This window comes from Dendronephthya gigantea, unplaced genomic scaffold (genome assembly GCF_004324835.1).
Source record: "Dendronephthya gigantea isolate DGI-Jeju-01 unplaced genomic scaffold, DenGig_1.0 000055F, whole genome shotgun sequence".
Classification (NCBI taxonomy): domain Eukaryota; kingdom Metazoa; phylum Cnidaria; class Anthozoa; order Malacalcyonacea; family Nephtheidae; genus Dendronephthya; species Dendronephthya gigantea.
Window position 1 is genome coordinate 835,774 of NW_021163065.1, and position 15,763 is coordinate 851,536.

At 37.6% G+C, this 15,763-nt stretch overlaps 3 protein-coding genes and 1 long non-coding RNA gene across 4 annotated transcripts; 2 read left to right on the forward strand and 2 right to left on the reverse strand.

The window, feature by feature from the left end:
- Positions 1–315: 315 nt before the first annotated feature.
- Positions 316–918, reverse strand: LOC114529247 (zinc finger protein 862-like). The gene has a single exon (XM_028551003.1). It carries the CDS (start codon positions 916–918, stop codon positions 316–318), a length of 603 nt encoding a protein of 200 aa, XP_028406804.1.
- Positions 919–9,243: 8,325 nt separating this feature from the next.
- LOC114529248 lies at positions 9,244–14,839 on the forward strand. Its single transcript, XM_028551004.1, has 7 exons — positions 9,244–9,339; positions 9,611–9,670; positions 13,565–13,615; positions 13,751–13,873; positions 14,064–14,202; positions 14,385–14,521; positions 14,639–14,839. Exons 2-7 carry the CDS (start codon positions 9,638–9,640, stop codon positions 14,837–14,839), a joined length of 684 nt encoding a protein of 227 aa, XP_028406805.1. The 5' UTR covers positions 9,244–9,339; positions 9,611–9,637.
- Positions 10,145–12,129, reverse strand: LOC114529266. Its single transcript, XR_003687601.1, has 3 exons — positions 11,885–12,129; positions 11,723–11,797; positions 10,145–10,261 (listed from the first exon to the last, which is right to left on the reverse strand). It is a non-coding gene; the product is annotated as an uncharacterized LOC114529266 (long non-coding RNA).
- Positions 14,840–14,950: 111 nt separating the features above from the next.
- On the forward strand, positions 14,951–15,763 carry LOC114529249. Its single transcript, XM_028551005.1, has one exon. The coding sequence runs from the start codon at positions 14,951–14,953 to the stop codon at positions 15,761–15,763; it is 813 nt and encodes a 270-aa protein (XP_028406806.1).

Genomic DNA, 15,763 nt, shown 5'->3' on the forward strand with positions numbered 1-15,763 from the left:
TTCCCTCCAGTGTTGCTGAGTCGGATGAGTTGATCCAAACGCTCAATCGTAAGACTCATCCTCAGACGAGTTTTGATGCGGTTTTGGATGGAAAAGACTCGTTCAGCTTCTGCCTTGTCCACCATAACACAAATACAAAATGCCATGAGATTATACATAGACCGGAATTGGATCTTGTTATCTTCTCCATAGGGTCCTCCAAATATAATCTTGAATAGTTCAGTTGGCCTGTGGAAATGAAAGCGCTGATTACCATCTTCATCTTCTTTGTTAATCCCTCTATTTCTGTGCAATGTTCGTTTCAAAGTAACAAACTCACAAGAAGCCTCGAAGAATACTCATGCAGTCTTCCACCGAAGATCGCACCGCTGAAAATGTTACGTCCCGATACTGGAATAACTTACTGAGATGATTGGTAGCAGCGAGGATGTCAGCTGAGAGATACAAGAGTGCAACAAATTTATACTTCCGCAGCTGTTGATCTAATCCAATGGCAACAGGGTTACCTGACCCTGCATCCTGACTTAAATGCACTAATAATGCTTTGTAGTTGCGTACTACAGCCGAAACACATTCTCCCATAGACAGCCAGCGAATATTAAATTTCTTCTTAAACTTCAGACTGTCTACCTCCAACAAAGTGGCAATGTCCTCGAACTGTTGCAGACGATTTGTGGAACCTTGGACGTAGTTGTATATTCCACTTAGAATTTCTTGTAGCGTCGCCATATGCTGGTTGTTCTTGCATGCTTGCAAGACTGCCAGGTGCAATCGTTGACAAACACAGTGGACAAAAATGCAAAAGGGATTGTCCTTCCTTAGCAGAGCACTAACTCCCCCCATTTCTCCTGCCATCACGAATGCGCCGTCTGAACCGAAACCAACAATTTTCTGGTCAGGGATATTGTATTGTTCCATCATATCTTTGGTCGCTTTGTGCAGTGCAATGGCTTTGCAGTTGGGTACCTTTACACACTTTAAAAATGTGGTTCTGACCTCAGAACTGGGTGTTATACAGGGTGTATCAAAAAAAATGTCCCAAATGTAAAAATTCCGTTTTTCAGGATATTTTGCAGAATTTGGCAAATTTTTGTGTTCCTAGAGATAGTTAAGACTTATCTGGTATACCTAGGCCAAGTTTGGTTTTTCATTAACAAAATTATGTTACCGGGGGGGGGGGTTCCTTTCCACTGATATTGAGAGGGCTTGCGCGCGAAAATGTGAAGCTGAAATTGAGATATTATTTAGCTGTCTAAAAGTAGGAAAGCTTTTTAATAAACTGTCAAAGTTTCAGGAAAAATAATGCATACTTGGAGCAACGCGCGACCCCTAAATGTGACAAATATTTCATTGCGCGCAGTGGATTAAATGCATGGTTGATTTTAGCGTGACCGATCTCATGTAAGGCTGGGCAAATGAATAAATTAAAGCGAGAAACTGAACACAAAAACAAAGCGATTTATTCGTGATGTTAATCCTCAGCATTTCCACCATTTCATTCTAAGCAAACTGCTGCTTGTCTGAGCATACTAAACACTGAACAGCGAACCATTTGTCTGTCCATTCGCCTAGATTTGCCGGTGGTAGCGTGGGCGATTTGCAAGAAAGAATTTCGAATGAAATGGATAATTTGAGGCAGGACAGACAAATGTGGTTCCGTTCAGTGTTTACCATGCTCAGACGAGCCGCAGTTTGCTTAGAAAGAAATGGTAGAAATGTTGAGGATTAACATCAAGAATAAAAATCTTGTTATTAAATCGCTTCGTCTTCTTGTTCAGTTTCTCGCTTTAATTTATTCATTTGCACATCCTTGCATGAGATTGGTCACGCTAAAATCAACGATGCATTTAATCCACAGCGTGCAATGAAATATTTGTCACCTTTAGGGGTCGCGCGTTGCTCCCAGTTTGCAGTATTTTTCCTGAAACTTTGACAGTTTATTAAAAAGCTTTGCTACTTTTAGACAGCTAAATAATATCTCAATTTCAGCTTCACATTTTCGCGCGCAAGCCCTCTCAATATCAGTGGAAAGGAATCACGCCCCCCGGTAACATAATTTTGTTAATGAAAAACCAAACTTGGCCTAGGTATACCAGATAAGTCTTAACTATCTCTAAGAACACAAAAAATTGCCAAATTCTGCAAAATATCCTGAAAAACGGAAATTTTACATTTGGGACATTTTTTTTGATACACCCTGTATAGCGAATAACAGCCACAAGATGCTTTTCCAAACTTCAGTCAGTTGATTCGTCAATCCCTACACCCACACATGGACTTTTTTTAGCTGAGCAGTTAAGTCACTCTCGATGGTGTTGCTGAGCGCCCTGAGTATTTGGTTGAAAATGTCTAAACTTTGATATTTCACATTGCCCGACTTAAACAAATAGAGTGCTTCAGGAATTTCTAAATGCCTTAGAAACTTGAGGAGAGCTTTGAACTGAGAATTTGGTATCTCTTGGGTTGCCACCCAAAAACAGGCCTTCATTCCAAGTTTCACAGCCTTCATTCTTCTCTCTTCAGCCCTCTTAACTTCTTCGGAAATAGTGGGTTGAGCAGGATTATTAGAAGCTCTAGACAGAGCGTGTTCTTTTGAACCTAAGTGATCACAAACAGCGTTCTTCCTAAAATTGCTAGTTCCTGTCACCATTGTCCTGTTAATCCATGGTCTCTGCAGAGCTTACAGAACATAACGTTTCTGCCTTTATCATATTGCATCCACTTGTACTGATCTAACCAGATAAGGGGGAATTTGCGTGGCCTGACTGGCCTCCCATTTTCCCTTGAAGCTGATGAAATGGTTGGGGTGGAATCATTCCTAAAATGTTGATAATGCATCATTAGTTTTCATTTTTTCTTTCAATGAAAAAGGTGAATATTTACCTGTCTAACCACTCGTCCTCTTGCTCGCTTTCACTGTTGACATTGGATGAGCTAGTTTCTTTGGGGGCATTTTGCATGAATACTGTGTTATTAATTCATTTTAAAATAACTTTCTCGCTTCGCTGAGCTTCACGCTTCGCTGACGCCATTTTGTTTTGAACTCGTGTAAATTTTTTCAGCGGTTGTAGAATGCAATTTTGAGAGTACGTGATGTATTCTTCTTGTAATATGACACTTACTGCAATTGCCGCAATAATCGACATTTTGTCGTTTCGCTCTCGAAGTGTGTGCACCTGTTATTAAATATCTTAGCAAATTTTGAAGTCTGTACGATGTAGCAATGAAATAAAGAGGAAATACTGGAGTTTTGTTTTAAAATATTTTTGCCCGTCCACTTTCAAAAATGCCCGTCCAAAAGATGGGTGGACGGGCCTCTGGCTAAGGCCCTGCTGTAAATGCTTACTGGTCTTTAGGTGTATGGGTTGAACGGATGACATTAGAGAGGTTAAGATACCCTGGTTCCAGTGTACAAGTACGTGTGAATTACACATACCCATTACCGGTAAGACAGGAACGGTTTGCAACTTAAGAATTTTCTTAAATTCCGGGTAAGAGCACCTAGTGAAGGAATGGTAACCACAATTACCAAAACAGCTAAAATGGCGGCTGCTGGAGGCAGGTTAGTAACTTAGTAGCTGTATGTCTTTGTTTTTATGTTATTTAGATGTTGAATACTGCAGTTTTACTGCAGCATTGTTTTCATGTGATTCAAGGACTCGTTCTGTTTACTGTAGAAGGTAAATCGATAATATGTTGCTTTCCCTTGTTGCCGCAGAAGAGGACGCGGAAAATGAGGATGCCAGCGAAGATATAGAGATGTTGATAGCATTCAGTTTATTCAATTAACCATTTGGAGATAAATTTAGGATAGACCTTGAAAAGATTGATCAGAAAATGTGCATCAAATTATTCAGGCATGATCCCTTTAACTATTATTATTAAATTATTTAGTATTAATACTATGATATTGTGATCTATTCATTAAATTGAGAGGAAAAGAATTAAATGTTTAATATTCATCGTCTACTTACCCATCTATTGATTCCTGACACATATAAATGTCCCAATGGGACTGTGGCCAATGGCTTGGAATCATTCCTGTTGCTCCTCAGACGTCTGACTTATCCAAACCGGTTGTCAGATCTTTGCCCTCTGTTTGCAAGACCTGAACCTGAATTAAGTATGATTGTTCATGAGGTAATGTAATCTATCGAGCTTATCCTAATATTGTTATTTAAATGTTTTTGAAACTTTCATGAACAATAAGGGACTGTCAACTGACTTTTAGACTGGAAAAATGAATATTGAATCAAGAATGTTTTGTTAATAAGACAATGATCAACCTTTTTCATTATTATACAACTTTTACTAACCAATAACCATCTATATTGTACATCTGCTTGATACTAGGTTCTCAATGATATATATAATCGCTTCCATCACTTACTTGAGGATCTTAATCAAGACTGGATTGATGCACAGTTATTTGCAGATACCATACATTGCTGGGGTTCCACTTAGAGATTGTTGGGGGTTCATTGATGGAACCATGCTGCCGACTTATTCATAGTCAGAGAAGTTTATTCTCTGGTCACAAGCGAATACATGGCATAAAATTTCAGGTACCATATGTGTTCCTTAGTTGGCCCATAACTATCACAAAACAATAATAAACAGTATAATTTATGCTATATTATTCTTGTTTAGAGTGTTGTTTGTCCCAATGGAATTATTGCAAACCTTTATGGCCCAGTTCCAGGAAAACATCATGATGCTTTCATGCTTTGTGAAAGCAACTTGCTTACAAAGTTACAAGCAAAGTTCAAACCACCGAATGTATATAACCTGTATGGAGATCCTGCTTACCCTCTTTGCCAGCATATGCTTGCAAGAGAGCAGGAATTGTTCAATCGGTGTATGAATAGAGTGTGAGTTTCGGTTGAATGGGCCTTTGGCCAAGTATTGCAGTACTTTGCATTTCTTGATTTCAAGAAGAATTTAAAAATTATTCTTCAGCCAATTGGGAAGTACTATGTTGTGGGTGCTCTCCTAACTAACTGCCATACATGTATGTATGGAAGTGTCACAACAAGTTTTTTTCATCTCTCTCCACCTGATGTTCAGACATATCTAAGTAATTAGACCTCCACATATTCTGAACAAATGTTGTACAAATAACATTGTATTGTAAATTATTGAATTATCTATTAATTTTTATATACTGTATAGAGTATAAATTATACACAATAATGTATTATAAATATTAATTGAATGCATGAATTTATATACGACAACGAAAATCAACTATTGCATCCATTCTTAATTAATCTTGTTTCTTGAAACTGCCCATGAATGCTCTAAGCATATCAAATTGTATTGCAATTTGTTTTTCTTGGAGCTCCAGCTTTTTTTGCTTTAACGCCATTGCATCTTGCTTTAACTTTGATTCAATTTCCAGGGCCTTATTCTTATAATCTAGTTCCTGCTGCTTTAGCATAACATTTGACTCACTTTTCTCTGAGAGATACGTCATAAGATCAGACCTGTTGGTTCGCTTAATTTTCTTTCTACCTGAAAATTTGAAAAAATATCACTTTATGATAATGATATCACTACTTGTATTAATATAATTTATTATTACAATATTTATACATGGTATAATTTAACCCATTAAACAGCATTGCACCCTGATGCACCCTACCTTTGGTATGTACTCTGTCAAACGCCAGACAATTTCACTCGTCATGTGGAAAGTGCTGGCACTTAATGGGTTAATCGGCGTATCTGCCCAAATGTACAGTTAACAACTAAATAGACAAAAACTGTCTTCTATCATTCATTGGGGTAAAAGGTATTAGCAAATATGCAAAGGTATGTTGCCTTTATTATTTTGATCAGCAGTCTGAGTTTCTTCTCCATCTTCATCTGAGTCACTAGTTGTTGTTCTCTCTAAAGAAGGCGTGAAATATTTGCACTAAACATTTTCAATAAGATTTTTAATTCTCATCATCTTTGCCACCAGTGTAAAATATTTACTGATTGATCATCTAACCCCCCCCCCTCTGCACCCTCTGGTATAATGCTCCTTAATTATATCTTAACTTATTGTGATCAACTCACTTTCTTTCATTGAAACCATTGCCGCACCTCTGAACTTTTCAGCCTGTTGTCTACCTTGCTCTAGCTTTAGTTGTTTTCTTGCTTGCACTCTCATGTTTTCTTTTGTCATTCAGGTATGACATCACATCATCCAAAAGTGCTCCCCGTACTAGTGCTCCCTGTACGGGCGCTAACCGTACACCGAGCAGAAACATGTGAATCGAAATAACGAGAAATAATAGGAAATTACACTTATTAGTCAGGCAGATAGACAATAAAAAGTGAGTGAAAACTTACCATATCGAGGGGCAATTTCATTTCATGGTAAAATTGCAGTTCAACGCTTCTTAAAACCGTTTTGATATGTCGGCGAGGTTAAATTTTCTTGTGAGGGCTGGCAGACAGCTTTTACTGACAATGTTCGGATAAAAAGCGCATGGCAAAACCAGTCGTAACGAGTGATGCTGAAAGAGTTTTTCAGGAGTTAACTGCAACCATTGAGGGAAAAGTAATAGCTGGGGTGTGAAGTTTTACGGATGGGAGATTTGGCTAGGCAATATTAAAAAATCGCAGAACGTTTTTTTGGTAATTAATATCAGCTTGGTACGCCAAAAGTGCAAAGGCTCAAAGAAAAGATTCAGAAGTGCTTCGGTTCGAAAGTTGGATTCTGGTGTCCGAAGTACGCCAGCGAGTATCTGTTTAACAACAGCATTGAAAAGGGACAGTTAGTTGAAGTGGCAGTAAAGACAAAGCAAGTTAATTGTGCAAGTTAATTGTAGATGGGAGGAGAAAACCCTAGAGGAGAAAACAATGGAAGCTGCACAGGAAATACATAAAGAATTGTTGGAAACTCCCAATACTTTCAGTAGTTGGCCACCACCGGAACACGAGCTTCTCTCTAAAGAAACTGAGGTTCCAAACTTAACAACACGTTTATTAGAAGGAATCCTCGCAAAGAAACCAACAAAATCTCTGAAGGTTTCGCGTTTAGTATCATCAATTGGTCAAGATCTCATCTATCATGTCAACAATGGTCGGAAGAAAATGTCAAAACATGCGACCTTCTTGTTTTCCATCAAAAGAAAGACTGGTTCCAAGATTGTGATCAATTGGGCAAACAAGTTTGGCCACGGAGTCTCTTATGATGATGTCCTTATTCTTGAAACGTATTTGGCGATGGAACATTCTAAGGACCAAGTCCACAGATCGTTCTCTCCAGCCATCATCCAACCATCTCGATTTGTCACTTTCGTTTAGGATAACAACGATATAAATCCTGAAAGCCTTAGAGGGCTTAGTTTGCATTGCACTAACGGTATTGTTATCCAGTCATCAAGGCTGTGTTGCATCTACCCGAGCCTACTTCCACCAACAATTCAGTGCTTTTACAATCGCGTGCAAAACAAAGAGTTAAAAAGCTCCAACCTTTATCACAGATGCCTTCGTACGTACAGGTGAAACGAAAGAACACGGAAGACCCTACTAACATTGAGCTTAGAATGCACCAAGACGAAATTCAATGCTTGCGCATTGTTGATACACTATGGATCATCGCCAGAAGTCTAGAAAATAAAGTGAGTCTTGAACAGCAAATACCAAGTTGGACAGGCTTTAATTATTTTATGTGCGACAACGACAGCGACAACTATCATAAAATTGGATACCTGTCATCGATCAACAAATCTCCAACGTCCTTTGATACTGTTCTGGAACTCCTTTGTCAGTCGAAGATAAAGGCAGAGAAACTTGATCTAGTCGAGACTGATGTTGTGCTTGATATGGCAATCTACGCTAAAGTTCTTGAAGTTATCATGAATCTAAGGTACGTTGATCTTGAGCAGTTCATCGTCTTGTGACTTGGTGGGTCCCACACAATGTGTATAATCATTGCTGTGATTGGAAAGAAGTTTGCTGATGCTGGTCTTTGTGACATCGTAATTGAGACAAATCTCCTTGGTGAGTCTTCAGTTGACCAAATGTTTAAAGGAAAACACTATAACAACGCGATGCGAATCCTAAAATACCTGTATGAAACTGTCAAGAGAGATATGATAGAGAGTTTTGAACAATGGAGAAAGGACCAACCAGACCAGATAGACGAGTGTTATGAAGCATTAGTCGACTCTCCAGAGCTAAAGAGTTTCCTTTTCTCTCCTTCGAAGCAACATTTGGAAACCCTTAGCCAAGATCAAGCCAAACTGCTCGATGAGATACATATCTATGAAGGTTCTCTCTTGAATGGTTCTCTTGGTCCAACAGCATCTTTTTGGTTGTCATTTTCACAGATGGTACAGATATTACTCGATTTTTCCCGATCTATCAAGCTTGGAGACTGGAAATTGCATCTACAATCGACAGAGAATATGCTTCCTTGGATGTTTGGCTACGATCGTCCAAACTACGCATGCTTCCTGACATACTACCTGGTAACTATGAAGAAACTTCCGGAAACCCATCCTGCAATACATCAGGAATTCGAAGCTGGTTATTTTTCTCTAAGAAGACAACGTGGAAGATTTAACAAGATACCTTCAGATCAAGCTATAGAACAGACAATCAACAGGGGGCAGAAATGTTCTGGCGGATTGTTGGCTATAGTACATCGGAGGGGACGGTACAAAGATGGGTACTAACAAGTCATATTGCTGCGAAGTGTCAGTCAAAGATGGAGAAGTTCCTTGGAATGTCTGAGGCTAAATCTGTCACAAAAGATCTTGGAGAAAACGTTTACTACACGACGAAGAGTGCGTTGTTCGTAGTTATGATCTTATTAAAGAGTGGGGGACACCCTTTAAAGAAAATTCCTGCCTCGTACATTTAAGCTCTGGTTTACAATGCAGCCCCGACATTCAAGATGACCTAATGAATGCTGAAAAACAAAGGAAAAAAAGCACTGTGCCACTTCTTAGACGTTCGCGGCGATGAAAGTTAAGAAATCTTGAACCATTAAAGATAGAAGAAAGTTTAACGTTGATGTGGCAAGTGCGATGTGCAATATATTTATATATTTATATATTTATATACATATATATTTATATACATATATATATATATATATTTTGGAGCAAATCATGTTCAACAATATATATATATATATATATATATATATATATATATATATATATATATATATATATATATATATATATATATATATATATGCTAGGTAAATTGATTGCCTTTATTCTAAATAGGCAGCAGAGTCATCAAGTCTCACCATTTGCCAGTCTTCCTGTGTGAGACCTCTGGGCCATGTTGTTGTCTTCCACTGGTAAAAGGACTCCAGAAGTCTTTCAGGTTCCTTGCTCTCTCTACAGTGACCTCTCTGATGTATTTGCACTTCAGAAAATAGAAAGAGATAGTGACCTATCATATCCAGCAAACATCTTCAAATATCTTTTTGTAGAAACATATTAAATTTATATACTATATGATGGGAATAACTATATACAGTATATAATTGCATGGCTAAAATATACCAAGAAAAAGCTGATCATTCACAAAGTTATTGTAGAGTATGAATAAGTTCTTTAATAACTTGTAGTTAACCATGCAGGATATTCTATAGTTGTGCCTAATGATGTAACATACCGTGATGGTTATTTCATTTTGGAATTGGGCTTTCTGTGACCATTTGCATGCTTCTGCCCAATCAATTGTACAACCTTGTCAGTTACGGCATCTGTTGGAGCAGTTAACAATGGTTGATAACCAGCTATTCCAAGCAGCCATATTTAACAGAATAACAATATTGTTAACAATTAGCATACAGTAATAATCACAGTCCTGATATTCAGTTAATTAGTGAAAAAGAGTTTACTAAGATATTAGACCTTCCCTCGTTTATCTTTCAAGCATGCAATGAGTGATGGTAATTGATTATCAAACAACTTTGAGTTGTGATATTGCTCTGCTTAGAAGCGATTTTGTTTCTAAGAAAACCTTGCTGATTCTTTTTGCTTTTCTGAACATGGTGAAATCACAACTTAAATTGACCTCGACAATTACCGTCAAACTATTTTTAATGATTTGCATTTAAGCTATTAATGTATGTGCATGGCAACGAATAACTAAATTGTTCATGAATTGTGCTTACCCGCCTTCTTTCCTCACTTCTCCAATAAGAGAGTTTGGCCTTCTCAAACTTCTGGAACCTCAACAATAGTTCCTGACAACTTAGGCCTGTTGGAGAGTTGGAGAACTCCAACTTCAATGATCTCTACAAGTCAAAAGCATCACATAGACAACAAGACGCCTGCTCAAGGCGTTACTCCGCCTGCAGGTGAGGAAACACTACAGGTGACAAAAGGTCACAAAATGAGGTGCTTTGCCTGTCAAACTGTTGTCTGTCATACTTTTGGGATTTTTTGTTATACATTTTGTATTCATTAATATGAAATTATTCATTAATGCATCTTTATTCATTGATGTAACTTTATTTAATGATGTAACTTCATTCAGTTGCTTAACTTTGTTTACTAATGTAACTTCATTAATGAATATAACTTTATTCATTGTAACTTCATTGTTGGCATTCAAAGGTAAGTTGGCATTTAAAGTTAAGTTGGCATTTAAGTTGACTTGGTATTCAAATGTGACTTTGTATTCTAATGTGCATTCATGGAATTCACACTCAGGGACATTAATTTTTTTTGCAACTTCCTGCAAATGAGCACCAAAACCTGTAAATTAGAACAAAAATAAAGTTTTATAAGTTTGGCAAATCAATCCTGTAATAGGAACAGTTTTAATACCCCCTTTTAACCCTGTTATCGCTCGCTACTCTGGTTTATATAAATGATCACAAAGCCTGGTCAAATTTTAATCAGGACCTAACGTTTCGACAGTCCATTCTACTGTCTTCATCAGGGGTGATCTAAAGCTGGAATCAAAGCTTCTTAGATACCCAAGGGTTGATGTCACCTGCCCAAGACTGGTTGTCAAAATGTTGGGTCCTGATTACAATTCGACCAGGCTTTGTAATCATTTATACATTTAAAATAGACTCTAGTAAATAGAAATATTGAATTCTTAAGCATGCAGGGTCGCTAAACTTGTAGTATGTATAATTTCTGAGAGCAAACAGTACTTTGTGTATACCTAGTTTGTATTTTAAACACTACGTCAACGGGAATCAGTAAATCAACTATAAAACAGAAAATCTTGGGGATACTAATATGTGATTACCGCCACAGCATATGAATACAATCTAAATCTTAACAACTTACCTTTGTAGTTGTTGAACATGGTTCTGAAAGCTCTTTCAATTCGACATTCATATTTTTCACAAGGGAAGAACGTCGATTCTAACCAGTGAACTCTAATGACTGATTCTAACATGAGGAACACGAGCCACAAGGACACGAAAAAAAATAAACAATGCACAAAATCACCCCCAAACCTCCTTAAATGCCAACTGATGTACATAATTCATCCGTGTAACCCAGGGCTTCTCGGTCAAAATGTTTTGGGTTACCTGTAGAAATGCCAACTTCTGTCGCCCAAAACTACGACGACGAAAAGGAAAAAGACCATGGCATTTTAAGACTCCGCTGCGCATACGCAGGCGGAGTAATTATAACAAATGAAAACAAATAGTGTTGGCAACCAAATTGAATGGTTCAAAAAAGAGAAAAAAAACAAAATAGCAGCTAGGTTAAACAAATTCAATTTACTGTACCTCTTTCTCAGGGGACTGCAAAGAAAATCTCCCCTTGCACATATAGTATTTCCCAAGAAGTCGGATGATGTTGTCCTACCAAATGTTTGAAAACGTTTTGAATTAATATATAATAAATTATATTGTTTTTAAAACACATTTATGCACATTGTAAAAACTTACAGTATGGCTACAATTTGCCAGATTAAAATTTTTGGTTTCAGCCGAGCGCCTGATTCGTTTTACATTGTCCAAAATCTCCTGCTGGGTTTCGGACAATGCCAGAACAGACCTTTTCAGGGACGCCACATCACTTTGAATCTTTATCAAAAGATCGTGGTCCTGGTGGTTAGGTGTTTGAACAGCCGGGCGGTAGACATTTTCTAAAAAAAAACAACAAAAACAAGATTAATACAACCAACATTTCATTAAACAAATTGTATAAAAACAATATCAGGCAAAACAGTTTTAAAAGAATGCGATTTCCATCTGTATTGAGAAGGATCCATAAAGTAAACGGTGAACGTTACGGCGAACATAACACCAGCCATGGCACGGTCACCAACAACGTAAATAAAATCTAATCAATTCTTGCAACGATTTGCAAGAAGCCATTTTAATATGTTTTTGACAGGGGGACTTCTTATCGTTTCAAAAGGGGGTGGAGCAGAAAAGACTAATTAATTAGGCCGGAATTAATTCAAAATTATTGGATCAACATGAAACAAAAGAATTACAAATACAATACAAAAATAGATACCTGTCAAACAATTCGGATTTTGCTGCCGTGTAAAAAGTTCGCGCCTGCTGTTTAAGGACGGACCTACATAAATAAAAGGACAAATTACTCTTTTGAAGAAGGGCGATATCGTAGCCATTTTTAAATTAAAATTTAAGACATACCAGACGCGGTTGCAATTGCCTGCTGGATGTTTCTTGTCTTGATGACGTCTCAAGCTCCATTGAAACAGCTTGATGAGAATCGCTACAAAAAGTGTAAACATATAAAACAGGACAGCACGCATGAAGGTAAAACAAAAGTAACTGAGAGACAGTCCTCACTTGCTGATGTCCTGTGTCTCCGCATCTTCGTCCACATGCTGATGAAATTGGGCACGAAACATTTTGAGGCAAACAAAAAAGCTGAAAGAAGCAACCGCTTCTCGCAAAGGCTTTAAGCGGGAAGAAATAAAACAATGGCAATTCCCATTCAACCAATCATGGCATGCATTTTCCTTTTGTTCACCCAATAAGGTTCAGATTGGCTCAGAGCAACCAGTCAGCCACCAATAGCAAATATTTTGGTCATTCAAATTTCCTAAGAAAGATTAACAGTCAATGTGATAAATCAAATGATTTGTTGTCAGCTCCGTTTAAACGATCACTTTCGGATAAAAAATCATAGTTTCTGGCTAACAAATGTAAATATATGGAACTATGAAAAGAAGAAGACAGGCAGTATCAACATGTGTGGACTGCGAAAAAAACTTTGAATCATTTGAAACTTCTGAAAGGCATTTTTCTTCTCGTAGTCACTTGCAGAGGTTGTTGGCTTTAAATAATGCACTTTTGCTGAACACACTCGCTTTTGCGGAAGAAGCGCACAATATTTTACCGGTTAATGACGACCGCTTGATTGGGCAGAACGATGAAATTAGCGTCCACCCTGACGATGATATTTCAGATAATGATGGGTTTGATAGCGACGACGGATCGGGTTTGGAGTTTGAAGATAGTGAAATTGATGATGATGGCGGAATTTTCAGGCACAATGACCTGAGGGACCTTTTGGATGAGAATGAAGACTCCCTTGTCATCGAATCAGATGAGAATGATGTGGACGATTTCTATCCCTTTCCAAGCGAGAAATTCTTTCTTTTGTACTGTTATGCTCACAGTATTATGAGGCCAAAGGTAAGTAATTTTATAACGAGTCATCAAATGTAATGACCCCATTACATGTTTGACACACGAAATCCTTTAAAAGGATTGCAACAATGTGAGAAGAATGTGCGTTTACAGAAGCATTTATTATTATTTTTTTACCAGTCAAGATCAGATTTGGAGTTTCTTTGGATGATGTTAAAACGTTTTGGAGTAAAACTACCATCATTATCGTCTGTTTTATCCTTCAAAATGAAGGGTTTAGAAGATAGTGTGCCATTAAAAAAGGTATGGTTGTAAAGTCGTCACGTCTTGAAAACGAGGTTCATTTTTTAAAATTGATGGCTTTCCGGCATATTAAACAAATTTGCAGTGAATAAACTCAGTGAATAAACTCGTACGCAGTAATTCAAGCTATATTTGATCTTATATAAAGCAAATTGAATAGACAAGCTGTACATTTATTTTACATTCAAAGAGTTATGGAAACGGACATCCTTTCTATTGGATCGCTCCTTCGGATATTATCAAATTGCAGATGTCAACACCATCAATTGCAACTCAATTGGCCAGATATCCAGAGAAAACCGACAGGTTGATTAAACAACTTTATCAAGTAAGTAACTAAATGTTACGAAATTACGAGCGAGTCGTATAAATGGCTTTGGATCCCTGCCCGTGGTCCTGTATTTCAAGTATGCAGTTGCGACGTTCTTAGTCTTCTGAATTATTAAGATAATGAGTCTATACAGAGCACATAACTTTTATCAAATAACTCTCATTATTTTTTTTAATTTAAGGCGAAAATGGCATATTGCAGGTCAGCTCCAAACATCCTCGGCTACAATCAATGGAAGAACATATTATGTGAAGGATTTAGTCATTTACAAGAATGGTGATGTATGTCATGGAAAGATCAACAGGTTCTTTATGAAGGTTAAATTATAGCTTTAATCACATAAACAAATATATATAATCGTATTTATTTATTTTTCGTAAACCTAAAGATAGATCGACTTAAAGATGTTATCATTTACGCTATATCTAATATAGAATGTCCATGGTTCCTTGCGATATTTCGTTAAAGTTACCAAAACGATAGTTCTGGAACCTTTCTCGCTGGCCATCACACGGGACCACGAAGAGGTTCCCATAGAAAGTATTGCAATGTTGTCTGCCTACAACATCCGTTTCCAGGAAGTTAATGATGAAATTGCCCCACCCTCTGATGCGGTAATTACTTTCAACACGTAAATAATTAATATTATTACACGTAAATAATTAATATATATCCGCACGTGCTTGTTATGTACAGACGTGCCTCCATGAGCTCCTGAATTGTTATCAAAACTGTCGAAATAAAACATGTCAAAGAACACTGTTAAGTCACTAAAGAAACAAAATGATGATCTAAAGGCGCAAATTGAGATTCTGATGAAAGATTTTAGAAAACTAGAAGAAAATGTAAAACAAAATGAAGCACGTAACGCCGACCAGATGAATTCTCCATCGACTGTGAACAAAGAGACCATCAAGTCCTTGGAGTATTTGGAAAGCAAGTACGACGACCTACAAAGCTTCCGAACATCGGCAAGAAGACAACTTTCGCATCTAGAAGCCCATATAACAGAAATTGCTGAAAATGTAGAAAACCTCTCAAAGTCAATTGACAATGCTCAGCAATACAGCTACTCCTTCAATGTCAAACTGTTGGGAATACCCGAGCTTAAAGCCAAAGAATCTGCTATCCAGACAAGTACACTATGTGTACAAATCTTCAACGCCATGGGCGTTCAAGTGACACTACAAGACGTAGACATTGCTCATCGTGTACCCACAAGAAGGAATAATGATGGACGACCCAAACCAATAGTCTGCAAATTCATACGACGCCTTGCCCGTGAGCAAGTAATGGCAGTAAGAAGGGACATTAAGAAAATCGATCCAAGACTTGTTGGCTTACCCGAGGAATCTTTAGCGAACGCTGCTGTATACGACCACCTAACGCCGAAGACCCAACAACTTCTAGCAGATGCTAAAAGATTCAAAGACGAAAATGATTTCAGATTCTTTTGGACGAAAAACTCTATGGTATATCTTCGAAAACATGAAGATTCCCGAGCGATCAAGATCAAAGACCAACGTGATCTGGCGAACTTGCAAACAACCCAAAGTTAA

Bases quoted from the DNA above. Each gene is read 5' to 3' on its own strand.
- LOC114529247 (XM_028551003.1), bottom strand. From the start codon at position 918: ATGGAACAATACAATATCCCTGACCAGAAAATTGTTGGTTTCGGTTCA.
- LOC114529248 (XM_028551004.1), top strand. From the start codon at position 9,638: ATGGTTATTTCATTTTGGAATTGGGCTTTCTGT. The intron at 13,616-13,750 runs GTAAGTAATTTT...TTTTTTTACCAG, and splicing joins ACAGTATTATGAGGCCAAAG to TCAAGATCAGATTTGGAGTT. The intron at 14,522-14,638 runs GTTAAATTATAG...TATCTAATATAG, and splicing joins TCAACAGGTTCTTTATGAAG to AATGTCCATGGTTCCTTGCG.
- LOC114529249 (XM_028551005.1), top strand. From the start codon at position 14,951: ATGTCAAAGAACACTGTTAAGTCACTAAAGAAACAAAATGATGATCTA.